Source organism: Manis javanica, chromosome 12 (assembly GCF_040802235.1).
Source record: "Manis javanica isolate MJ-LG chromosome 12, MJ_LKY, whole genome shotgun sequence".
NCBI lineage: Eukaryota > Metazoa > Chordata > Mammalia > Pholidota > Manidae > Manis > Manis javanica.
In genome coordinates this window covers 45,537,551-45,564,162 of record NC_133167.1, presented here as the reverse complement: position 1 = coordinate 45,564,162, position 26,612 = coordinate 45,537,551, and the positions used below count along the sequence as shown (strand labels likewise).

The following is a 26,612-nucleotide window of genomic DNA, read 5'->3' as shown; positions in this document are numbered from 1 at the left end:
CTTACTACACTGATAGACAGTGACTGCAATGGTGGGTAGGGGCAGTGAGGACTTCTTAATATGGGTGAATGTTGAAACCACCATGTTGTTTATGTGAAACCTTCATAAGATTGCATATGAATGATACCTGAATTTTAAAAAATGTAGATGGACTAAAAGCTAATTATAAGGCAGAGGTTGACAGACTGGATAAAAGAGCAAGACCCAACTATGCTTATTACAAGAGATAGACTTTACATATAAAGACAGAGTCTTCCATTGCTTTTTCATATTTTACATACCAGTTGTTAAGGGGGAAGAGACATTGTCCCATTTATCTCCTATGACTAAGCCAGGGCTTGCACATAGTAGGGACTTCATACATATCTGTTGAGTTAAAGTGAATCAGAAACCAGAACAATACTTAAGAAGTTATATACCGTCTATGTTAGGATTTAGTAAGTATTTTTAATACAAGGAAGGTCAGGTAATAGTTAAATTCAAAAGTATATAAGCTTCTAGGAGCCATTTTTAGATATATGAATAAGGATTAAATTAAAATATATATAATTTTTATTAAAATCTGAGCCAATTGGTTGTTTCCAGAGATAATTTTTCTTTCTGAGATTCAGCTACTTTGGTTCAAATATTTGATGAATGTTGGATAAAGACACAGCCAGAGACTCATATCAAGCTAGGCTCCCTGTAACGGAATGGACGTAGGAATGCCTAGTACCAAAGTAATGCTGATTCATTCATCCACTTGCTCCTCCATACCTACTAGGCACCGGGTATATAGTGATGAACAAGATGTACATTGTACTCTGTTGCCACTTTTGTCGTGTAGAAATCTCAGAGGATATTTTAAGGTTTCACTAAAATCAATACTCTCTCAGTCCAGAATATAGATTAGTAATGGTTAGACCAACAATCTCATGCTCCTTCTGGTTTATATTAGTGCTATCCAATAGAAATGTAATGTGAGCTATGCATGTGATTTTAAAATTTCTAGTAGCCCCACTAAAAATCTGAAAAGAACCAGGTGAATTAGATTGGGTAATATGTTTTATCTAAATATATCCAAGATACTATTTTAACATGTGATCAGTATTTTTTAAATTATCAGAGAAACAATTTTAATTCTTTTTTTGGTACTAATTCTTCAAATTTCAGGGGGGTATTTTACACTTACAACATGTCTCAATTCAGACAAGTCACATTTCAAGTGTGCAATAGGCACATGTGGCTAGTGGCTACCTTATTTGGGCAATGAAAGGAATCATCTCCAAGTCAGCTATCATATATCGAAGTTTACAAGTGGATTCTAGAAAGATAATGAACTGATGGTACTTCTGGCCTGTAATGTTAGAGGAATATAGCTTTATTCAGGAAATAACTCCTATTATTGCTAGAAATACAGGATTTGTGGTCAAGATGAACCTAATTCTGTTATAGCTGAATAAGCCTCCACCAATTTTCATCTGAAAGAACCTCAGAGTCTTGCTGTATTTGGAGACAGATCTGTGCAGCCAATGTGCAAATATATCCTAGTAGTCTTTGAGAATTTCAACTCTTACCAGTGTTCAATCATTACACCAATAATGAGACAGCTTTTCAGGACCCTAAAAAATACTGCTAAACTTCTCAATAAATATTTGGTGGACTGAATGAGTAAATGAACCAATAGCCCACATGTAAGTTCTCTGATACACAAGCAGAGTATTTTCAGCTCTAGCTCAATTATATTCTTGTCTTCCATTTAAAATCCTTTTGCATTTGAAATAATTTTTTCTTCTATTCTAAGGTCATTTTGTCAATTAGGCTATAGTATAATTCCCCTAAGGCTATAGTATAATTCCCCTATTTTCAAGAATAAGACTAATTTACCACAACATATACAGTGCTGTGTGTTTTAGATTCTTAATTTATAATGTTTAATCAAGGCTGAATCTTAACTATGATTTAGAGAAGAAATGAGTTGGAACCAGCCTATACGTAATCACTGTTTTAACAGAACATTTACAGAGTCATCAAAAAATGAGTTGTTTGTCTTTCTCAATAGTTTCTCCAGGTAGGTGGTGCCACCCATCTTTACCCCAGCAGAACCACCCTGCGAGTAGAATCCTGGGCCCAGTGCTGAGTGAGAATCTCTGAAAGGGGTGTCTGGGAGTTTGTATTTGTAGTGAGTACTAAGGGAGAACTCATGCGCACTGAAGTTTGACAACTACTGCCCTACCATGAATTCCATTTAAATCTGTCTCATTACTGGAGGGAATGCTCTTTTCATCACTTAATTACTTCGTTCACACCTTTGCTGAACATTTCATTGTGTACTGTAAATTTCTCTTTAAGTAAATTTTAGAGAGGAATCATCATTCAGCCCATGAAAGTATGTTGTGCTGTCTTGATACATAAGTTATGAATGATGTATTCAACTAAAGTCAATTTACACTTATCATAAGTGGGGTAATGTCTAAAATCAAATTGACTAGGACCCAGATTATATTTTGCACTTTCTGAGTGTAGTCTCTCTGGAATATTTGTGATATGTTGGGAAAAATGTTTTTTGTTTCTTATTTTTTCTATGAAATGATTTTAAGTGTATTTTTGTTCAGTCACAGTTCTACAGATAGAGACAAGCACTGGGGCTTCAAAAATGAATCCAATTTTAGTATTTGCCGTTGAGGGAATCATAGGCTCTTCAAGGCAGGGGCAAGGAATAGACATTTAAGCCTGTGTTCAAATACAGTACACCTAGTTTTTAAGGGGTACCATGGGAGTAGAGAGAAGTGAGGAAGGCTAAAAAGAGTCTGGGCTTTATATAGATGACGTGCTCTGGGTGGGAGCCAGTCAGCCAAAAAAGCGAAGTCATTCCCACAGGGTCAGTCAGGACAGAGGGAAGATCAGAACATGGTTCTCCCAGACCCGAGCCTGCACTCTTCTACCACACCCAGCCTTCTATAAGAATCTGGCCTTCAGAAGCACAGTGACTTCCCTTTTTTCACACCAAAGCTCCCCTGGTTGTAAGAAAGATGTTAAGGGTGATTCATTTCCTTTTCAGGCCACTAAGGTGCTATTTAATTCACTCCAGCAATAACTAAATAGAAACCTACCTTTAAAAGATGTCAAAAGCAACATGCTGCTAATTTATTGCCACATCTATTAAAACTCCAGAGAGAATCTGACTCCCTAGATTTTAAATATAGTTGAGATATGATGATGATGTTTCCTGATTTAATCCCTCCACAAATTAGATGAAATTATTACAGTACCTCTTGTCACTTCATTCTTGCTCTATCTCCAATCATTCTTCTGCCTTCATTAATTCAGAGTAAAATATCACAAGATATTAATGGAACACTTGGAGGCAGGAAGGCTACTTTTTTATAGCCTCAATATGAAATTGTACTGCAAGATGCCTAAGATAAAGTAAAACCCTGTTTATCTCACATAAGCCTTGTAATAAACCTTCCTGGATAGTTACAGGTGAGGAAACCAAGGCTCTGAGACGTAAAGTGACTTGCCTAGGGTCACCCTGAAAGTGATTACCAGAGCCAAAGCACTCACCCAGGTCTTCTGACTCCAAGTCCAAGGCTCTTCATATTTCTAGTATATCCTTTAGTCTTCTGGAGATTCTATTAAAACAGTTTCTCGACTGTTTGCAATAAAAGGCATTATTGCCAATATGTAAACCCAAACAAAAATCTTGGCATCCCCCCATTACTTCATCATCAGTGTTTTTAGTGTTATCACTTCACAGTCATTATTTGGTGTTTTCTTACAGAAGGCAACAGACCACTGCAACAGAAACTATCCTTAGATGGGATCCCCAAAGCTATACATGGAACACCAGAGAGGTCAGATGGCCTACAGTGGTCAGCTGAGCAGCCTTGTAACCCAAGCAAGCCTAAGCCAAAAACATCTCCTGTTAAGTTCAATGCCCCTGCAGCTCATCTTGAAATAAAGCCAGATGAGTTGGCAAAGAAAAGAGGTAAAGTGATTTCTTTTGCACAAATGATTCACCATATTTTGCACACACAGAGAAGTGCCAGAATGACAGACCTTTCCAAATGATGCTGCTTGGTGAAGAGAGTTACACGTGAAAGTGCCTTTCTTTTTGTGACCCACATGGATTGAAGGAAAGATGTGATCCCTCCCATGTTAATCCAAAGTCTTGAGTGTTTAAGAGAAATCACATCCCCTTTCTCTGCCCCACTGTGGCCACTCTTCTCTTTGTAGGCATGGGTGAATTTGCACCACAGATACTTTCTGCCGTGATACCTTATAAAGCAAATGTTAATGCAAGAGCTCTTTTAGAAATGCAAATGCTGAGTGTTTTCCTGATACACAGGTACTTACCTTGCATTAAATGAAGATGAGTCTGGAGGCTAATATGTCTTCTTCAGGTATGATGGACACATAAGTTCAGTTGTGTTAGAACTTCAGGCAACATAACACTGCAAGAACGTTTCATATTTGACACACTGTTTTTATTATTTTTTTCACTTTGATATACTTTATATGTAACTGCTGTTAAAAATGAAAGGGGCTAAATCACTTCCATTCTGATTCCCAGATTAGCATTCTTTTCATGCAGCCTCTGCTGTATCTGATTTGCTTGGTTTCAGTTTGATATACTCTCCCATTTTTCTGGAAGGAGAGTTCTTTCTTCTCAGAAACATGGCCTTGTTGGGATAAGAACAGTTTGCCTATTTGCTCTGCACTATCTGTAACTATGGTGACAGTTTCAGGAAATCAGGCGAGCTTGGTGCCCCGAGAGCTTCTTTAAGTGCTGCGGCTACAATTACAGGCCTGGCTCAGGACTGATGGGGCCAAAGCCAAAGTACCTGGCACCAGTGCTCCATCCTCCCAAGCTCATCTGCACGTCTCCCAGTCTCTGTGTCACCTTCCTCTCCAGAAGCCCTGCTGGCTTTTAACCACATGGAAGTGGTGTTGACACAGAGAGCCAGCAGCACAAATGGCCTTTAGACATATTAGATTCTAAGAAACTGCAGTTTGTAATAGAAAATAATGATCAGAGCCTCTCACCCAAGAGCAAAGGAGACAAGTGTGCTCCTACTGCCCGCCCCCACCCCCTGCCAAGAGACCACCCCACCCCCCCACCCGGTGAAACCCCAGCCACCTCAGGGGCCATACAAACCACTCACTCTGGCTTTTAAATACTGGGTTATAAACAACCTCTTGAAAAACAAAAAATAAATCTCTTTCTTTTTATTGGCCAGGGGTGAGTTAGTTGCTTTCTGGTTGATGTTTAGCTCACAAATAAAAAGATAAAATATTCAAGTTAATAGTTTTTTTTCCTTGACATTAATTTTAGGCCCAAATATTGAGAAATCAGTGAAGGATTTGCAGCGCTGCACTGTGTCTCTCACTAGATACCGTGTCATGATCAAGGAAGAAGTGGATAGTTCAGTGAAGAAAATCAAAGCTGCCTTTGCTGAATTACACAACTGGTAAGTAATTTGACTTAGAAACCATAAATGTGTGGCACTTGAGCTGTTCCTACAGGTAAAAGCATCAGATGGAAATCGTTGTTTATTTAATACATAAACATCACAGAACCACCCTTCAGCAAATTTTTTAAAGCCCTGCAAGCAGAGGCATATATATCTTGGAAATAAAAAAGAAGAGAAAGTGTTTGAATAAAAAGAAACCTCATACACATAATTCATTAGAGTTTGAAGTTGACTCAAAAGTATGTGAATGATGTAGAACACAATCTCAACAAAGAACAAAAAAGACGATATTTTTGACAAATCTCTGGAAGGTTTATATCATGAGTGCTACTAAGAAAATATATTTTCCAGCCTTATCATTATAAAATAAGAAAAAATCCCTTAGCAAAACTCAATAATATCTTATGTGAATCCAGTGATAGAATCCCATTCTTGAGTAACTTTAAAACTGAAATTAAGAAATAGTACCTTGATGTGGTTTGGGTCCTGCCTGCCCAGCTCTGTCCCACTCTGCAATTATTTTGATGGAAGACATTTCTTTGAGCTCTGTGTATTTGCTCATGTCCACAAATGGAATGAAGTATCTGTTAGCAAAGATTAAGTTATTATCAGTAGAAAAATGTTCTCACTATCAATCAAGACTCAGTTTCAAATGACAGAAACTCAAGTCCACTAGTTAATGACAAAGGGGATTTATTGGCTGATGCACGTGAAAATTCCAGAAGATCCCTGTAGGCCCTCTGGTTCTAAGCCCAAAGTGTTACTAGGATTCAGTTTCTCTCTCTCTCCCCTCCCCTCCCTTTCTTCCTTCCTGCTCCTCTCCCTCCTTTCCTCTCTCAGGGTCTCCCACAATCTCCTGGTTTTGCTTATTTTTGGCTTCATTTTTAGGCATGATCTCTCCATGTGGCAGTGAAGATGACCCTGGCAGCTCCAGGCTTTTATAATCCCCAGTGCCTGTGATCTGAGAGGGAACTTTATCTCCAGCAGTCCAACAAAAGCCCAAGAGCCAGCTCCAATTGGCTGGGTGGCTCATGTATCTGTCTCTAGGCCAGTCTCTGTGGCTAGTCTCTTCCCACTAACCAGTCAGAGTCCTGTGCCTGTCACAGAGTTACTGGTGGTGTGAACCCCACCTTAAGCCCCTGAACTGAGAGTTGAAGAGCTAGGATTCCCCAGAGGGAAATCAAGACTCTAAAGAGACAAAATCTAAGACAAAACACACATCCGTAATGCTCAGACTCAGATAACTTGTACTTGTTCCCTGTTCTATCATTGGCCTCCCAGTGATTTCAGAATTTGGTCACATCTTCTGCATATTTTTCCTCTCCAAGTCCTTCTTTTGACACTGATGTGCTTTGTAGCTGATTATAGAGTCATGTAAAAGTAAGGATCACGCTTAACACTAACAATTTAAAATTCTTACCATCTTTTAAATATGCATCTTTAAAATATGCATTTTAAACCATCTACTGCATATAAGATCCCAAGGGTGCATAAGACATCAGGGACTCGAAAGAAAACCAAATCCTTTCATTCAATTCAGTGAAGAATCATTTACGACCACCCTGTCACAGCACCGTGACCCTAATGGGATTCTTCTCTGTTTTATGAGATTGTAACCTTACTGTTTGTTCAACACAAACTCCACGAATATGTTTAGAAGTACTTAGAGAAGGTAAAGATGCTGTACAAATGAAAGGTGTTATCATTATTGGTGGTGGTGGTGGTGGTTTTCAAATGTTAACAGTTCTGTGACCTTTCCAATCTATCCTTCAGTTACTCTAATACATATGTATAGAGACACTCAACTTCCCAGCCTGTCCTCTAGAGCCAGAGTCAGCAAACTGTGTCTGTAAAGGGCCAGCTAGTAAATACCTTAAGCTTTACAGGCTCTAATGTCTCCATGCAGCTGCTCAGCTCCAGTGTTACAGCCTGAAAGCAGCCGGAGGTAATGCAGAAAGGCAGGGGGCCAGATTTGGCTCATGGGGGTCGTAGTTTGCCAGCCTCTGTCTGGAGGCATTAGTTAGCTGCTCAGAGAAGACCACTCTGTCTGACCCTGTTGTGTGGCATTTTAGAACAAACTCTTCCTCTGAGGCTCTGTGCGATACCTTCCATCTGAGTGACTCACATCCAATTGACAAAGTGTAGCGGTGACCTCAGATTACTTCTTCCCTCTAGCTGCAATGTGTTCTTTTATTTTTTTTATTTTATTTCCTTAGTAAATGAACATCACATGGGTCATAAGACAGCTTGAGATTTATAACAGATATTTTGAGTGTTTTACTCCTCAAAAGCTGAGAGTGTGGGGCTAAGGAAGTCAGCACCCAGGGAACTTGTATATCTTTCCTCTGCGTGTAATTCACAGTTTATTTTAAACTGATGGGAAGGATCACTTCTCAATGAGCTCTGCCAAGTACTACTACTGTGTAAAAGTCACCTACTTGAGAAAATGGCACTTTTTCTCCAAACTAAAGAAGAAAACATTGAGATCAACCATTTTCTGTATGATATTGCTACAAAATGAAAAAATACGAGCACGTTTTCTTATCCAGTCCTTAATAAAAATGATCCTAATCATTACATAAATGTTAACTTAAAAAAAAAGCATTTTTTATCAGCCATTAACATGCATTTCTGCCAAATGGAAAAACTTTGCCTCTGTTCCAAATAAGCCTGCAGCCCAGCCAACATGAGGATGTACGAATAAAGCCTCCCTCTTGCCTCTGAGGAGGAGGGAAGGAGGAATTTCAGGGATGTGGTGCTCTTAAAAAACAGCAGGTCACAGAATTGAAGAAGGCAGCTTAAATGTTTAAAAAAATGAAGCTTTCCTACTGGTGGTAAAATCACCACCTCTGGGCATTAGAGAATTTAAATGCAGCGCCATTCATTTAATACAATGGAAAACTTCAGGATTACCTTGGAACGCATATCCAGCTTTGGAGGGTGTGGGCCATCATCTGGAGATTTCCAGAAAGAGTGCTGGTTCTGAGACAGATGCCCAGTCTTTGGGTGCACAGGCCACCATGCCCTCCTAGCTCTGCTCCTCTCCTTCCTTCAGGCTGCTCGGCTCTGTCGCAGTCGTTCAGCCGGCATTGCGTGTAGTTCAGAAGCAAATAGAAACACTCAGGTAAGATATTCTAAACACTCACTTTGCTACCCAAGGGCCAGCCTCAGGAGATGATCCAGGCTGAATTCCCCCCAAACCCTGCTGGAATTCATGGGAGTGACAGATTTTGTGAGGCTGGGAGAACGCCCTTGTTTGTACATGCTTAGAACCAAGTGAGTAAAGTCAACTAAACACTCTCCTTTCCAGTCTGGCTGTGAAGAATAGTTTATTCAGTACAATTATTGGAGAAAACCATTAACTAGCTAAATTATAATGTCAAAGTTGGCATTTAACATAGGACACGGTTACACAGGGGCTGAACGACCATTACATGGATCATTCCCATTTTTCCAGAAAGAATTGGGTATTTGAGAGGGGAGCAAAGATGACACAATGCTCTCACAATATGTCTTAACAGAAAATAAATTTTGTAGCACAAGCGGCTGTGTGAAAAGTCACATCAGAGAGTAACATGAAACAGCTGCTTTCTGCACGCTTGGCCCCCTACCACAACTGGAGAACACTCATCCTTTGGTGTCATAGCTGCCAGATTTAATGGCTTTGTGTGCAAACTAGTCCAGCTTCTCATCAGAAATCGGTGTGTGTGTGTGCGTGTCCAAGTTGGCGGTAAAGGCTTAAAATGAGCCATGAAACATCAAATTCAAAAAATATTGAGGGAAGAGAGTAATATTGGATAGTTCTGCGATATGCTGGGAGAGAAAGGATTCTGAAATAGCACTGTAAAAATTGTTAGGTGCTATTGTCCATTTGATATCTAATTAAAAGTACCCCCACCCCTAAAGAAAATAGAAGATGGTAGTGAGGCAGAGGGGTAGAGAGTGCACCCAGGGGCTGGAGGGGACAGTATTTTTAGGCTGCTTTGCTTTCGAATAGGAAAGAGAGATAGTCAAAGCATGCATTCTGTACAGAGGGGCCAGATGTTCCTGTACCTCATGGTATTTTTTTTCCTGAAGCAGTGCCAGGTCTCGATTAAGCAAAATTTGGACTAGGTCAGGAGTTTCAGCAACTCCTAGGGGAAGCACTTGCCCGCTACCCCTTCGCTGCCTACTTTCTCTCTACCCTGGCGTTTCCTCCCTCACAGCAAAGACGGGAAGCTCCTGCTGTCCCCAACAGGCCAGGGGATCCCCCATGATGTCCCTCTCTGCAGGACAGCCACTTGTCATGGAGTCCCCACGTCCCTATCCCCTTCTCCTCTTTAACCACTGAGACTCACTATTGTGTCATGATGACCTCATCCTGTTGACGGCCATGGGTCCCCCTTCCCAAAGTGACATATTTACATGTTAACAAATGGTAACAGAGTCTGTTGAGAGTCTCTCAAACAAGTAACTCGAAAGGAAGAATTTCAGGCTGAAGAAAAAGCTATTTTGAAATAAGTATATCCTCTTCCAGCCTCCCTCAAATCCCACTCCAAAACAGGCCTCTCATCTGCTCTGGAAGCGCTGGTGGTGGCCAAGCAAAACCACACACAGACCCCCGAATGGTCAGCAGGCGGCCCCACACACAGACCAGATAGCATCACTGTGACATTTCTGATAGTGTGTCCTTACCCTGGGATGTGGGCTGGAGGCCTCGCAAGGGGGACAATGCCAGGGGCCTCTTGCATTTCAGAAGAGGCAATGCAGCAACGTGTCCCACATCCCAGCTTGCTGCTCCTTGGGTGCCCAAATAATGTCAAATTCTTGGGGGCAGCCTTGGAACAACTTCCATTTGAGTCCAAATAAAAGAGGGTCTCTTCTTTGGCTCATTTATCACATAGCAGGATTCTTTCCTCATTGGTCGGTTCCCCCAGCTGTTCCCTGAGCTTTTAACGCTTTTTGGTTAATACCTGGCTTTCTATCTAATGCTAAACACCTGGTTTTTCTCTGCTCTTTGGGCATTTTATTTGTTCTCTTTGTGAATTACTTAACATTGACTGAAAGATGGTGCCTGTAAATTGATATTTACTTCATTCCGAAGTATATGTGGATGCATACACTATAATTAAAACCCTTAGAGCTTTGTGGTCGTTCTTGACCGAGGTACCACTCCCAGAGATGCTGGTGTCACTGGTCTGAAGTGGACCCAGGAATAGGTTCTCATTGGTTTTTTCAAAGAATTCTAGGTGATCCTTTTGTGCATTTGTGGTTGAAAACTGTGGGTTGAGAATCCTGCAAAGTGGGGAGTGACACTGAGCACTCTTCTTCAATGGGAGAATTTGCCCCCCTGCTCACCATGAGACTCTTGGCAAGTCTGGAAATACCTTTGGTTGTCACAACTGTGGGGAGAGAGTGCTGCTGGCATCCAGGAGGAAGATCCCTGGAATGCACAGGACAGCCACTCCCCACCCCATAACTAGGACTTACCTGTCCCAAGACATCAATAATGGTGACAAAGCCTGGGTGAGAGGAAAGTGAGAGAAAGTGTACCCGGTGCTGCTCGCTGCCTGCGGCTCCCGGAGGGAAGGGCAGGGGTTCCTCCCTTCACGACACCTCTGAGCACCTGCCTGCCCTGCCCGCCCTGCCCCAGCTGCCCTCCTAACCCACCACTGGAGGGGTGAGAGAGGAAACTTCCTTTCCAGTTATTTACATACCCAAAAGCATAATCGTAGTGTCTTTTCTTTTCATATCAGTGCAGTAGGGAATCCTTTTTCCCATGCGGCCTGAAACATAAACCTAGCTACACATTTGAAAGGTCAAAATTATGTTTTGGTCTCCTTAAGACCAGAAAAACAATTATATTGAAGCGTAGAAAAAACAAGGGCTTTGCTATTTTTGTCTATTTTTCATTATAGGTTTCAACTCAGTTCTCAGGAGAAAATGGAAAAATTAAGAACCAGAGGTTGTATTTAACAATAGGCATTCACTTTCATTAGCCATTCTGTCTCTACCTGCATCTTGTTCTCATTTTACAATAAAACCAAATATTACAATAAAACCAATAAAACTCACTTTCATTAGCCATTCTGTCTCTACCTGCATCTTGTTCTCATTTTACAATAAAACCAAATATTACAATAAAACCAATAAAACTCAGGATTAGGATGAAGATCTGAGGCGTGTAATGATAAATAACAGTAGGGAATTGTTCCATTAAGTATCTGTTTAGGAGATTAATATTTTTCTTTGTCTTCAGTCAGGCAGCAAAATTACTTAAGTGTTCCTGGGCATACATGGCATATGTCCAGCTATTCTCATGCCAGTGACATCCTCAGGTGTGCCTTTAAACTGTGCCTTGTGCTATTTAAACTGAATGAAAACAGAAAGTCTTCTTGCGTTTCTTACTGAGCAGTAGTGGATGAACAAATGCACGTTGACCATTTAATTACCCTCTCCTAATTAAGAGAATCAGAATTGTGGCACTGTGTATAGTCAGGTTAGATAAGCATAGGAAAAATATGTGTTAGGTGAAACAGGACTTGGAATCAGAACTGTGTCGCACTTCTGTGACACAAGCAAACCTGGGTTTTGAGTTCAGTCACATGGAGGATTTGACGTAAGCATGGGTAAAGCATAGAGACTCCATTTTAAAGTGACGTGGCTAAAATAGCATGCATTCTTAGTGCACCACCAGCCTGAAAAGTATGTGGGGATCGTGCAGTCCATAAAAAAGTGATGCTTTTCTCTGCACCATGCAGCAAGGAATGTTTGTAATGGGATTACCAGTAGGGAGCTGACGTTAGGAATCTTTTCAGCTATTTAGCATTGTTATGTAATAATTTTTACAGACGTCAATTCCCTATTAAAATATCAGCAGTGTCTTAAATGACTGCTAGATTTTGCCAGCTCCTTGGACTATATGTGTAATGAAAACCAAAATCAAGAGTTTGCATTGTAATTTTTATGGTTTTTAAAAGAAATTTAATAAGTCTCTATGTCCTTGTGCTCTGGAAATGAATATAATCTACCCATTGATCAAAGCCTGTACAAAGAAGGCTTTAAGACTCATCCCTTTCCTTCATATCAAATGGTTTTTCTAAGGGCCTACCTGCTTGTGACTTGTACAAAGCACCATATGATGGAAATTAAACAAAACCTGTCCCTTCTCTCTACACCCAATATTCGAGATTATGCCAGCATATTAAAAGAATGTGCAGCATGGAAATGAATGTACATCTGGCAAAGGATATCAAGAGACAATAACCGAAGAGGCTAATAAATACATGTGTGCCTCAAGAGAGCTGTATATATGGTTTCTGTTGCTGTCCTCGCTGACAAATTGCCCAAAATGACTCCTTTTCCTTTATTGGACTGGTACCAGTTCAATAAACAGAAATAAGCTCCAGGATCCATTCTGAAATTGTGTAAAGGGTAAATACCATATACATGGAGAACTCAAGGTTCCTATGACTTTGTAACTAAGGAAGGTCCCCATGGTACACTGTACTGCAAATCTTGCCTTGTTTGTGAATATGTGTCACTCTAAAGAGTTGCAGCTTGCTCTTTAGAGGTGAAAGCTTCAGTTCCTGCTTTCTTTCCTCGCCGAGGTTTTTCTCCGCGTTCAATATTTCCCCAGGGTCATTGCAAGGACTGAGTGAATCACTCAACATGAAGGAAGAGCTGGTTGATAAAAAAAAAAGTACGGAACTGGCCTTTTTGGTTTTGGTATAGTCCCCAGGAAACCAGCATAAATAGCACCTTGTATTAATAGCCTTTCTGAGCTACATGTGTGATTACCTCCATACATTATGTCAGCTGCACACTTAGCATTGGAGGCCAGCTTTCCTTTCACTGCTGCCTTCTTTGGGGAATAATAGACCCACAGTAAGAGCTGGAGGACAACAATTTGATACTGATTTCAGCTTGAAATCTGAAAAGATTTCTGAATCTTTTCAGTCAATGAAAGCTACCAATCAAACCAGCTCGGTGACATGCTCTTGAATAGGAATTGTTAGTTGTCACCATGGAAGAGAAATATAAAAAGGAATTAAGCCATTTGTCCCATCTATACAATCCCAGAGGGAGAATATGTATCTTTTGTGTGTGTGTATGTGTGTGTGTGTGTGTTTAAAATTTACAACATAATCTATTTTCACTGGGAAAGTAAACAAATTTGTTCTTGTATGTTACTTTATAAATATAAAGTAAGTTACAGTTTAAAATGTGGGATGTCTTAAATCACAATTTCAAAATGGATCTTGGAGCTTATTTCTGTTTATTGGGCTGGTACAGAGCAAGACTCTAGTCTCTTAGAGCGAAACCAAGGAGTTATTGGGGGCAATTTGTCAGCTAGAACAGCAACAAATCGTATAAAAGCAACTCAAAAGAATTCTTTGTGTATATGCTACATTGTTCCTCCAATGACTGTAAATCTCTGGTTGTTAGCAGGCCATATTGTAACAGAAGTCACATTTTCTGAGGCTTATTATTCACTTAATTAGGAGGCATGAGGTGTAGCGTTAGTTAGAATAGGGTTTAAATCTCATCTTCACATATTCTAGCTCTGAAGATGGTTGAGTTTCTAAACTGCTCAGCTAAAAAATAGGGATGCTGTCAGTTTCTAGGGGTTTTATGAAGATTCGTGTACAAGATATGCATTTCTCAGATTATACTAGAAAATCTCTAGCCTGACCCATGACAGAAGTTCAATCTAGGTTGGTTCTCTTCCCTTTCAGATAAGCATTTAGTAGACTTCTTCCCCTCTATATCAAGACACTTTCCCTTTCTATTTATTTAATGTGCAGCAGATCCCAGCTATGAGTCTTGGATATTTCATCACAGCTTTTTACCTTTCACTGCATGATAAAGAGAGAAGGACCCCTGATTCTGAAGGGCTACAGGTGACACCAGATCAGATCAGCCCCCTTCCCCTTTCACATCTTGCCAGGCCTTCTCTCCACCTTCTCTTTGCCTTTCTTCATTCACCCACCCCACAGGTAGATGCATGTGTGACATGCTGGTGCTTCTCAAACTTTGGAATGCACGGGTAGCATGTGGGCTCTGTTTCCAGAGACTCTGATTCTGTAGGTGTCAGGCGGGGCCCAGGAATCTGCCTTTAATGAGTACAGTGGGTACCAGTGTAAGTGGTCTAAGGACCACACTTGAGGAAGCACTGCTAAACATACTGAGGGTTAAAAGACAATCTCTTTCCTAAAAAAAAAAAATCCAAGTTCTAAAGAGAGTAGACAGAAGCAAGCTGTGTAATGCTGTATGGCAAAAACGGTAATGGAGCTGTGTACAGAGGAGCAGAAAGTCTACACTGACTGGTTAGTTAGGGGAGGGCCCGTGGCAGATGTGACATTTGAGCTGGCTTCTGAAAGAAGACTAGAAATTTGCTCGACTGCAAAGGGAGAGAGAGGATTCCAGCCAGAGGAAACAACACTTGGAACCAGAAGCAAGAGAGGCCACAGTGTGCTTGGGGAGCAGTACATTCCCTGTCTCACTCCATCAGTGAATGAATGAATCTTGAGCACATCCCTCTCACACCAAGAAATATATGTTTGGATCATATATGTGTACTACTGTTAATCTGTATACTAAAGATTAGGAAAGTCTACCTCTTAAAATAAAAAGTTAGTACAGGGGGTTTAATATTTTATTATTTTAAATTTTTTAAAAATATTTTTAAATATTTTATACTCTTATTATGTAACATTTATTATTGGGAAGGCAGTGGGCTAGGGCAGTTCCTGAATAGGAGCGGCAGCGTGGGAGACTAGAGATGCTGGTGGGGGGAGAGCCGTCCCGCCCCTCCCCTTTCCGTGAGAGCCGAGGACCCTGGGAGCCCACCCAGAGGCCAGGCACACTCTCAGCTCGGCCGGCAGCCTTGGCTGGATGTGGGCCAGCGTTTCTGTAGCTTCTTGCGCCACATCGGTGTCTTCTAGTTTCTGTTCTTAAGTTACTTGTGTTCAACAATCCCCAGCTCACACCCCCAAAAGAAAAAAAATTGAAAAGAAATGCAGCAGTGTTGAGAGTGGTTGGCTCTCTTTAGGATATGAGGCAAAGACATACTTTGCCTTATTTTGTTTCATTTTGAAATTTGTTATATTGTATCCTGCTTTCTATATTTTCCTTTTTTTTTTAAATGAGCTTGTAAACTGAAGTAAAAATGTGAGGTGTGTTACCTCAGTTCCGTAAATGGTGCCCTTGTGCTGTAAGACGTGAACATCCACAGTTGAAACTTTGCTTTCTTTTCCCAGAGGTGTAGTTTTACTTCTGTTTTTTTTTTGTTCAAGGGGGTGGTGGTAAATCATATAATTTTTATAGCTATGGAAACTGAAATACAGCTACTTTCCATGAAGTATGATCTCTGTGGAAAACAAAGAGATAATTAGCAAAGATAAGAAATTACATTACTAAGCAAAATCATATTAAAAGTCTAAATAGAGGTATATGAAGAATATAGATTTTTTAGCTTAATATGTGGTTTTGTGGGGTTTATAGAATTTACAATATTTTGCAATCTAATGTCATTTAAAAAATATCAAGAAGAAAAAGGAATCCCTGCAGTTGGTTTGTTCAGTTAACTCTGTCCTTTTTGAGGAATGCCAGGATTTTACAAGTGTTGGGAATTAGTCCTTATGCTAAATCTGCACGTGCCTCATTCCAGCAATGCACCTCAGACAAGCATGACAAAACACTCATTAACTGTGATTTAAATCACTTCAGGATTCCAGCCCTCAGAATAAAGAACACCAGTTCTGAAAAGAATACAGGTTGTTGTAAGCCCAAAATGCAAAGATCTGTTCAGAGAAGATGACAGACCCAAGAATCCCAACTAAGAACTTAACAGAGCCAGCTACTCGATAACCAGCCTGGAGTTGTATTGGCAATGGCAGAAGTGGAGTGGGCTAGGCGAGGGGGTCCTGGGGTGGACTTCTGAGGACACGATCACACAGCAAGTGGAGGAAAAGGAATCATGGGGTGAGTGGTAGGACAGTGACCAGCATACAGAGTACAAGGGAGGGGACAGGCTGGGGGATGTGGGGAGGAAAAATAATGTTCCCTTTACCCTTCTGAGTTCTTAGTTGGGACTCCTAAGAAAAGAGGGATTAACAAGAGAAAAACAAACAAGTTTATTAACAGTTTATTAATAATTAGATGTATACCTCTACATTGGGAGACATCCAGGGAAAAATGAATAACTCAAAGAGGTGGCTTAGAATTCAGGGGTAAACACCATCTTACCAGGGAAAGGGCTGGGGAGTTGGGGAGGAGATGTAAGCCCCTTAAGGGAGATTAAGTGGCTTTTAGGAAAGATGAAGGGGCCCTTAGAATAGACAGAAGGTGGGACTAATTTGTGGCAACATGCATCTGGGTATGGTGTTGACTTCTAGTCTCCTCTCCTGTGACAAGAGTCAGCAAACCGCCTGGTTGGTGAAACTCCTGGGGAGGTGGAGGATTTATAATGATTGAGTTCTGTCTTCAGGCAGGTAAGGGGAGTTCAGAGAAAGCCTCTCCCTGCATTTGCTATTGTTCAGGTGCCTCACCTCACATTAATCAACATACCAAAGTGCCCATTAGGGAGTGGCATATACTGGTACCCTTCAGGAAGCAGAAGAGAAAGGAGGTGTTGGAAGTGGCAGCACGCCAGAGCATGGGCGCCATGTGCAGGCACCAGCCGTAAGTGTTAGAGCTGCCGGGCCTCCTGCCTAGGAAGAGAAGGGCACATGGTCTTACTGCATTTGTGCCTGTCAAGCCCGAGACACAAGCTTTGTTGACAGCAGTGACAGCTGAGAAAGGAGTAAGCTGAAACTCCTAGGTGGTCTTTCCCTGGGTCAGAGAAGTCCTGGTAACACTGGGGAAGTTGGGCTGGAAAAGGCATCTGTGGTAACAGTACCTTCAGTGTCAAAAGGAGTTTCTCCACCTGGTGGGCAAACCCTCTCGTGCATAGATGCCAAAACCCCTGGGTGGTACAGGCAGCCTATTCCATCAGCTCCAGCATCCCAGCTCAAAGCCCACAGAGTGGCCACTGATCCTGCCAGGAGCTCATCTGGCCTCCTCTGGGCAGTCCCAGTTCCTACTCCCAAGGCATAAGGAGCAGAGCCCACAGTGGAGGGTTAGGGGCAATGTTTTTACAAGGGTTAGAGTAAAATGTTTTACTCTTTAGTGAAAGAAACAGAAATTCTTTATATGGAAAGTCTGGCTTGATGGCTTGTTAACGCGTTTGCATGCTTTATGCCTTTTGGTACAGGCCAGAAAGCAGACACATCACCTAAGCATTCATTAGAATCCCTTCTCCCAGCAATTCCCGCCTTCTTTCTCTGAAGGACTGGGGAACAGGCAGCTCTATCTCAGTGGGACGCCCTGCCTACACCTGCTGGGGCCTGTCTCCTGCCTGAGGCCCAACGCTGCTGGCTTTGTGCAGCCGGGGAGTTAAGGTAGCTCCAGCTGGAGCTCTCCATCCACAAGGAGGTCCTGAAGCAAAATTGTCTGGGATGAGAGGGTCCCTGCCAACTTCTCTCACTATAGCCTCCCTGAGGCAAACTCTGGGAGATGAAATGTGGCCTAGTTTTGACTCTTTAACATCTAACTCTGGCTGCCATTGCGGATTGATTTCTGTAGATTTCCTCTGAAATTCTGCTTTCATTCCTCCATATCCACCGGCCGGCTCTGCTCGCCAGCTTATCACCCACTGGCAGTCCTGCGGCTGCTCCCTCTCGTGGCATCTTTATTAATGAAGCACCCCAGACGTGAGTGGCTGGTGCCAGCTTCCAGATGAAGCGGTCTTGTCATTCAGTGTCTTAGTTTTTGAATTTAAAGAGCAGAAGATGATAAATCTATCCCTGCTGAAGTGCCTTTCTGATTCTTTTTATTATTGTTATTATTACTCCTCTATAGAAGGGAATGGAGACAGTGGAAACATTTTTATAAAATGACACTTTATCTCTGTGATTAACTATATAATAAACCATAAAGCCTTTGCCATGGTAATCTTCTCCTTACACCTTATTGCTTTAATAATAAAAGGTTCCTTATGGCAACAGAATAAAATTTTACTCTCCAGGCAGTTTAGGTTAAATGAGATGTGTTTTGGGGAAGGATAAAGGGCGTATCCAAAGCATGTGAGGTCAGCATGGGTTTTGTGTGAGCTCAGTTTATGTAGAACATGTTCGATGTACCCTAAGTGTGGTGCCCTCTGGAGGACTCTGTCCCACGGCTCAGAGAACTTGTAGTGGTCAGTGAAAAGCCAGTGAGAGTTCTGTGTATTCCTCCAGGTACAGAGGATCACTACTGAAAAGCACAAATATTCAAAACCTCGAATTGCAAATGATTAGTGGGGAGAAAGCACAAATCTCAATAATTTATTACCACCACCACTTGCAAGCAGAATCATCAACACCCTGTTGTGATTCTGAGCCAAAAGCCTCTGTGGTTTGGTGGATATTGTTGTACTTTATTTATAAGTTTATTATGTCTCAAATGATTAGATTCCATCAGTGACAAAAATTATACAAATTTTTGCATAAACATGATTTATATGCAAGCATTGCAGTACACCAATTAAGAAAGTTTCATTATTATCCCATAGGAGAATGAATATATTGTCTTCCTTTACATTCATCACTCTCAAGCAGTTTTTGTTGAGCAAACCACAATCTAGTATCATAAAGTTGAGCAAAAGTTTTTTTTAAATGTAGAGTTTCTCTGAAGAATTGATGATTAAGGAGGACTCAAAGGTAATGAGATGAGGAAAGCCAAAGTTGGGAAGACAAGTAGTCTTCCAGCAGAGGGAAGGGCATGTGCCAAGGCCCTGTGGTGAGGAGAGCTTGTACCCCCTGGGGTGCCGTGAAGCTTAAACAAGATCATCACAGTGAGGCACTGGTGCTCCACCTAATGTGCCTCACACACAGGAAGCACTCAGAAAGTATTAGTTATCATCAGTTCTCATGTTGAAGAAGTTCAGGGCTGACATTTGTCTACACAGGCATACCTCGAAAGTGAGTGTGTGACTTGTCTGCTTCCCCAGCAAGAAGGTAGTCCACAACACTGTGATTTTTTCCTGTGATTGGACAGCTCTCTGAGGTCATTCATCTCAAAGACCCTCCCTTCTGCCTTTATGTCTGGCAACTCCATACCAGGGTTTAACCCAGCACCCTCTGTCCTTACCCAGCACCCACTATCCTCCCCCATCACCCTCCGTTCTCACCCAGCGCCCTCTGTCTGTGCTCAGCACTCTACATCCTTACCCAGTCTGCAGAGTTGTTTTTTGTAAGGCAGGACTTCAGTGTGTATCTTGGTCTTAGTACCTTTACAAAGCTGCAAATGGCACTGATGAAATTCCTCGTGCAGCAGGATGTGACACCAGGCCTTGTGCACCTTTGGGAGGTTTTAGATGCAGTCTTCCCTCTCTGACCCTTCCTTTGGTGTCTGGGTCACAGCTTGGTGTGATGCTGGCTCCACACTGTCTGACGGCCTGCCAGACCTTTGCAACTTCGTCCCTTCATTCCCACTTCCCACAGCATTCTTCCCTTTGGCAGGCCTGCTGCCTTACAAACAAAACCCAAGGGAAACCTTAGGTGCTCCTTTATTGCGGTGCATGAGGAAGGTGCAAGGGAGCTGCCTTGGTCGGGCACTGGAGCCAGGTTTGCATTTGTGGCTCAGTTCTGAGCAGGACACTGACTCGGCACAGATTCCTTGGCTTGCCCTCAGGCTCACGAGTTTTGAAATCAGGCATACATAGCAGTGCTTCAATTACTAAGATGCTTGAGGACAGTCTTTGTTGGAATATCCAGAGGAATGGAAGCATGGTTTGATGCTATTCACAGGCTTTTTTACGTGCTCAAGTGGGCATTAGGCAGACGAGTAATTTATTGTGGAAACTTTCATCCCTCCTGTCACTAGCCCAGGAGGCCTGAACTAACCATTGTATGAACATCCAGCTTGATTTCATTTGTGTTAGACTGGAGATAAGGATTACACCCCAAAGGTCCATCTCGCAGACATTCTAGGCACATAATTATGTTAACAAATTTAAAAAACAGAAAGCTACCATGATCTTGAAGCTGGTAAAAAAATTAGCAAAGGTCTCCTCCTATGCCTTTCTCCCAACCCAACATACCCACAGGCTGCAGGGTTCCCAGCCTCCGGGGTCTGTGGCCTTGTTTGGGGGACTGCGAGAGGCCGTCCTGGCCTTCTCACTACTTTCTGCTCTTCCCCACCCAGGGAAAGTGTAAAGACATCCAGTCGTCCATCAGTGAACGCATCTCCTTTAGTTGTGAGCTTCACATGCTCTCAAAACCTAGACATTCTAATTGTAAGGCTTCTGGTTGACTCAGGGTAGGGGAGGCCTCATTTCCTCTCACCATCATCATTTTCTTCCCTCACCATCTGTTTTTCATTCTTCCCCAGTAAGTTTGGCAGGTCCTCTCGCCTTCCTCTCGGCTCTCCTCAGAAGAGTGTGGGCTCCACAGGGATGGCAGGAATCATTTTTTAATCCCTAGCTGTGTCCCAGCCCCAGCACCCTTGCCTGGCGTATCGCAGGCACTCAGCATCCAGTGGGCGAATGTTCCATTAGCCCGCCCCTTCCTCACACTCTTTGTGACATATCCCTGCACAGCCCTCCTTCACTCCCCAGGGGAGACAGTGGAGCACAGGGTTCCGGCAAGTCTCACATGACCTGTAGACCTTAAGTCAGCTGGGGGACTACAGCTAACTTATGTTTCAAAAACATTGTCCTGTGCTTCTGTTCCCGGTCCTGTAGCTGTTAGAAGCCCTCCCTAAGATTTGTGCCACTTCTGGGGGCAGGGGTGGCACTGAACATGCTCGTGCTCACTTGGCCTTCAAGCTGTTGTCTCTTCCCCTCTGTTCAGCCTTGCATTGACCCAAATATGAAACCCAGCCACTTCCTCAGTGTCCGTGTGTGTGTGTGTGTGTGTGTGTGTGTGTGTGTGTGTGTGTGCATGCGCACTTGCACACATTGACCACTCCCACCAGGCAGACTGTGAAGATCTAGACGTCCCCAGCAGGACTCTCATCATGCTCCGCACAGGGTGTGCTCCTCATGCCTTCTGGGCTCCTGGAAGTTCTCTGTCCCTCCCCCATTGCTGTGATTTCTCCCACTCTTCACCCTACAGAGCTCTCGGGCTTCTTCCTCTCCTGATTCCTTTTCTAGAGGGGATAAAAATTCAAAATATTTTTTCAGGCCGAGTAGCTTAATCAGATTGTAGAATGTGGGCTCCTGACTCCAGATCCTTAAGTCCTCACCGTATTGCCCTGACAGCTTATTACCCCTTAGCCTTGTTTGCCTAAACTAGCATAGAACTGCCCTAAGAGGGTTGTAGAATGAAAACAAACAAACAAACAAATGAAAACACTCCAACTCTATTGTGGCTATATTGGTGAGCTTGGCAGAGATCTAAATATATCTCATAATCACAGGAGCAGGAGCCTATTGACCTAACCCAGAATTTCATACAACTAGCAAAAACATGCTGGTTTATAAATAGTTGGTCTCTGGAAAGAAGTGTTAAGAAGCTGGTAACAATGGAGTCCTTCAGGGAGGGGAACTAAGTTGGGAGAGAGGTGGAATAAAGACTTCCTTGTCACCAGACACCTTTCTGTATCATGTATTCCCTGTATTAAAACCTCACTGACATCATAACTATGTAATATAAGTAAGGCTCAGGTGTCCTAATGTGCTGGTCACACCAAAGTGATCATATCGAGTAACCTTAAGTCAGATGCGTCATGGGGAATAGCTGATACCTATTCTTGACGGCTTAGGCTTAGAGCCCAGTTCTGGAGAATTTCGTATTCTCAGTACACATCAGTTCTTTCCTTTAGGATTTCCTGGTTGGAAAGAGCTGAGTTCCTCAGTACATAGTCCTCACTCTCCAAGTGTTTAGGTCACATCATCCGGATGAAAAGCGCCAAAACTATCGATGTGTCCCAGAAACTGCTTCCTACCTTGACAATTATTACAAAATATTTCCTTATAAGAGGAAATTAATTTTCAACACACTTTATATTTTAAAAGTACATTTGACGGTAGGGGAAAAACATCTGATTGGGGAAGGAAAAGTACATTTGATGGAACAACTGAGTGGTAACACAGATAATAACTACAGTGTAATGAAACACACTGAGATGAGTTCCTAACTAAACTATCCAAACAAGCAAAAACATCTCATGGGTTACTTTTGGTGGATGCTAAGGAATCAACTATCACTTTGAAAACTAAGAAGTAAAAAAGAGAACTGAGCATTTATCCTGCCTTCCCTATGCAAACTGCATTTCATGATAACCCAAATAGTTGACATGGAAAATGTCTCTTTATGGAAGAAAGATAATCAATGACTAGTACTATTATTTTAAAAAATAGAGGTGTGCTTTTATTTCCTATACATTGGTGATGAGATGTGGAAATTTGAATATATTCAAGTTTGATTTTTTTTTTCAGGAGGAATATATCCCAGTGTGTTGTGTCATTATGTAACTGCTGATAAAAGTATATAACATAAAGTATTCCTCCTGAAATAAGAAGCAAATCAGAATCTTATCAAATTTCTATACCTCATAACAAATTTATATAAATAAAAATATAAAAGAATGAATTAAATAATACCATGCAGATGCAGTTGGCAAAACTCAGACCTTGGACAAGCCTACGGAACAAACAAACTGGATTCTTCAGTAAATGAATTGCAGAGGAGAAGAAAAGAGATGAGGGAATTTATAGATTTAAACTGATTTAAGAGACATCAACCAGTTGCAGTGAATGGGCCTTATTTAGGTCATGGTTCAAACTGTTAAAAAATGTATGTGACAACTAGAGGAATCTGAATACTGAGTGGATAGATAAAAAATCATCAAGTTAAAATTGATTATTGTTAATGTTTGTAGGCATTATAGTAATTCTGTGGTTATATTACCCAAAAATACTTATCTTTTTGAGATGCATATTGAAATACTTATGGTTGAAATGAAAATTTTTAAAATCTGGAATCTACATTTACATATACATAAAAACCTGTGAAAGGATATGCAGTTGGCCCTTAAACAGCACAGGGGTTAGGGACACTGAACCCACACATAGTCAAAAACCCATTTGTAACTTTTGAGTCCCTGAAAACTTAACTACTAATAGCCTACTGTTTACCGGAAGCTCCACTGATAACATGAACAGTTCATTAATATGTACTTTATATGTTACATGCATTATATACTATATTCTTACAATAAAAAGTAAGCTAGAGAAAAGAAAGTGTTTTTCAAATTGTCACAAATCTCAAAAAAGTTTTCAAATACACTTACTGAAAAAATTGCATATAATTGGACTTGTGCAGTTCAAACATATTATTTAAGGATCACTCATATAGGAGGTTTCTGAAGATGTGTTGCTTCTAGGAGGAGAACTAGAGTCAAAATGGGAGAAAATGAACTTTCAGATACTTATTTACTTTGTGCAGGTAATATCTTTCCAAAGGACTAACCAGAAAATAAATTAACTGTAATGGAAAAAAGATAATAAGCCTTGAAATGCTGATTTGGGGGAACGAGAAAGCATAGATTCATATTGTAGAGAATGTGGGTAGATTGTCCCAGACCATATTTCTCAAGGACCTTCTGCACCAGAATTGGGCCCACCTCACCCCCACCCCTTGCCACCTTCAGCCAGAATCTGAAGAGTGAAGCACAGAGACATTTGAGAACTACACACCTCGGTAATCTGAGTGCCAGCTTTTCAAACATTTATCATACTGTTTTGGAATTTTGGAATTCAGAGGGCAAAAATACTCCCAAATTTAAATTCAAAGCAGTGCAATTCTGAAAGTCTGGAAAGGTTTTTTTTTAGATTTGCTGACAATGATTTAATCAGCATAGTGACAGTGTCACTACGGGAGCATCCATTCCATGTTGCCTCATTTTGGGGAAGGCAGTGTGCTGCTGGCGCCAAAGCATAGAAATATTTATGGCTGTTGTGTATTTTGTTTAATCAAAATAATTTTTCTTTTATTTTCAGTGTTCACTAAATACTTCTCTTTGATTAAGAATTCTTTGCCTTTGTTTTTGTTTCTTACCCCCAGCATCATTGACAAAGAAGTTTCATTAATGGCAGAAATGGATAAAGTTAAAGAAGAAGCCAGTAAGTAGACACATGGCTGCTTGATTAGGAGCCTCCCAATTAGAAGCAATCCCTGGGTCAGACCACCAGGGGTATGGATTCTGAGTGGGGTCCTAAAATACACACTGAAATCCCGGCTCATGAGTCCTGCAACCTTAGGCAAGTCACTTACCCCTGGAAGCCTCAGTGATCTCAGGTGGCAAAGGATAGGGAGTAGCGTCCTCTGACTAGGGTGTGCGGCAGAATAGGCTTCCACAAACACTAGGTGCCTGCTGAGTTTTTGAGTCCGAGGGACATTTTACACAATCCTTTTCACTTCTTCTCCCTTAGGTTCCACTAGCTCACATTTAACAAACTGAATTCCCCTAAAATATTAGCCCTGTTTGAAATTTACTGAAATTTGCCTTAACACAGTTAATTACATTTATATATTTAATATATACATTAAATATATATATGTAAATTACTTACATTAATATATTTCGAGTTTCTTTCAAGCACTTCAGATGCCTGACGAGGCAAACTCACAAAACTAACAGGCAAAGGATTCCAAGCTTTTAAGCAACTCTTCAAAGATGAATAATTCAAACCTGGAGATGTACTAAATGAAGTTTTCTTAAAACACTCCAATTCTGTTTACAAACATAGTCAAATTGGCGGACACCTGACACCTTAACACCTTAACACCTCAAAAGACAATTGATAACATGTTTTAAGTTGAAATCACGAGTGAGATGGTTTCAAATAGACCAAACAGTGTGCTTAAATAATACATTCAGGCAATCTTAATCATTGCAAGACTTTTCCTAAGTTTAACACACAGTATTGGCACTCTGGGTTTAATTTGTTATCTTTATACTTATTTCTAAACATTTCCACTGTTGTAAAGTTACTCAGCAACTAGTAGGGTAGATTTACCATCTCTAATAGGCTGAGGTTCACGGGTTGGAAATTTCATCTGAGACAAGATTGCTCAGTCAGATCCAACACCACGCCACACGTGAACATGCTGAGCCCTTATCTTATCATTGAATTCAGTCTGCCATGTTAATGGGAGCCCTAAGACATATTTTTTAGCTGGGATTTAGTTTTACAATGCTTATCTCTTGTGCAATTTAAATTCTTCATCCTCACCCAAATTTTCTCCAGTGAATTGGATAAATGGCAGCCTGCGCCCCCAGACTGGTTTCAGCTAATTTCTTTACCTTTGACTGCAATGCCTTTCTTTTTACCAGAATGAAACCGTATTCCCTTGACCATAATCCAGGTGTCACTTTTTGGAAAATAGCTATCATTATTTTTGTTACTCAGTTTTCCTAAATAATTTTAAGCAATATGTGAGTATATAAAATACAGCAGGTTTTCATTAAATAAAACCAAATGTAATCCAGGGTTCAGCTTTGGAATATTTAGGTAGTTGCACAATCCCTTTGATTGTGAAATCACTTTATTCTTATGAAGTTTGTTTATTCCTTCAGCAAAATCAGATTACCACATGACTTGGGATTTTCCCTGTTTCTCAAGCTATAGCTTATTTTCTTCTTTCCAGTTTCATGTCCTATTAATAAAAATACTAACAGCCAACACAGACACAAAATGTTTCTCCAGCACCAAACCAGAAAATTCCTAGCACATCACTTACTTTCTAAGAGGTTAACAAAATACTTCGGATTTCACATACTCAATCTCCCTTCTTGGGACAGTAATGTTAGGTACTAAGATCTGTGGAATTTGGAGCATCTCTGGAGAGCACCCCCATTTTTTAAATTAATGCATCAATGAACATCTGCATGCTTCCTTACCTGCAGTGTACTATTACAGACTCGGGCAAATAACGGACAGCAGACCAGAGGCCCTGCACTCCTGGAGCTGGCAGGCGAGCTGAAGTGGCCAGCTTGGGTCACAGGGTTCACCTCACTTCTGTACGTGGTGCTGCAGCCCCTGGATTCAGAACTGCCCAGAGCCCTGTGGAAGCCAATTCACATGCACAGGAGGCAAGCAGAGCTGAGTTCAAATCCAAGTTCCATCCATTTATTGGCTGTATGACC

At 41.3% G+C, this 26,612-nt stretch overlaps 1 protein-coding gene across 8 annotated transcripts in view; it reads left to right on the top strand.

Moving 5' to 3' along the window:
* SPATS2L (spermatogenesis associated serine rich 2 like) overlaps window positions 1-26,612 on the top strand; it is a 160,635-nt gene that overhangs the window by 120,830 nt on the left and 13,193 nt on the right. For 7 of the 8 annotated variants that reach the window (XM_073218564.1, XM_073218563.1, XM_073218558.1 and 4 more), the window contains 3 exons: window positions 3,764-3,970; window positions 5,318-5,453; window positions 24,527-24,585. In XM_073218564.1, the coding sequence (XP_073074665.1) occupies window positions 3,764-3,970; window positions 5,318-5,453; window positions 24,527-24,585 (402 nt within the window). The remainder of the gene's footprint in view (window positions 1-3,763; window positions 3,971-5,317; window positions 5,454-24,526; window positions 24,586-26,612) is intronic. The other variant, XM_073218562.1, reaches the window with a different exon arrangement.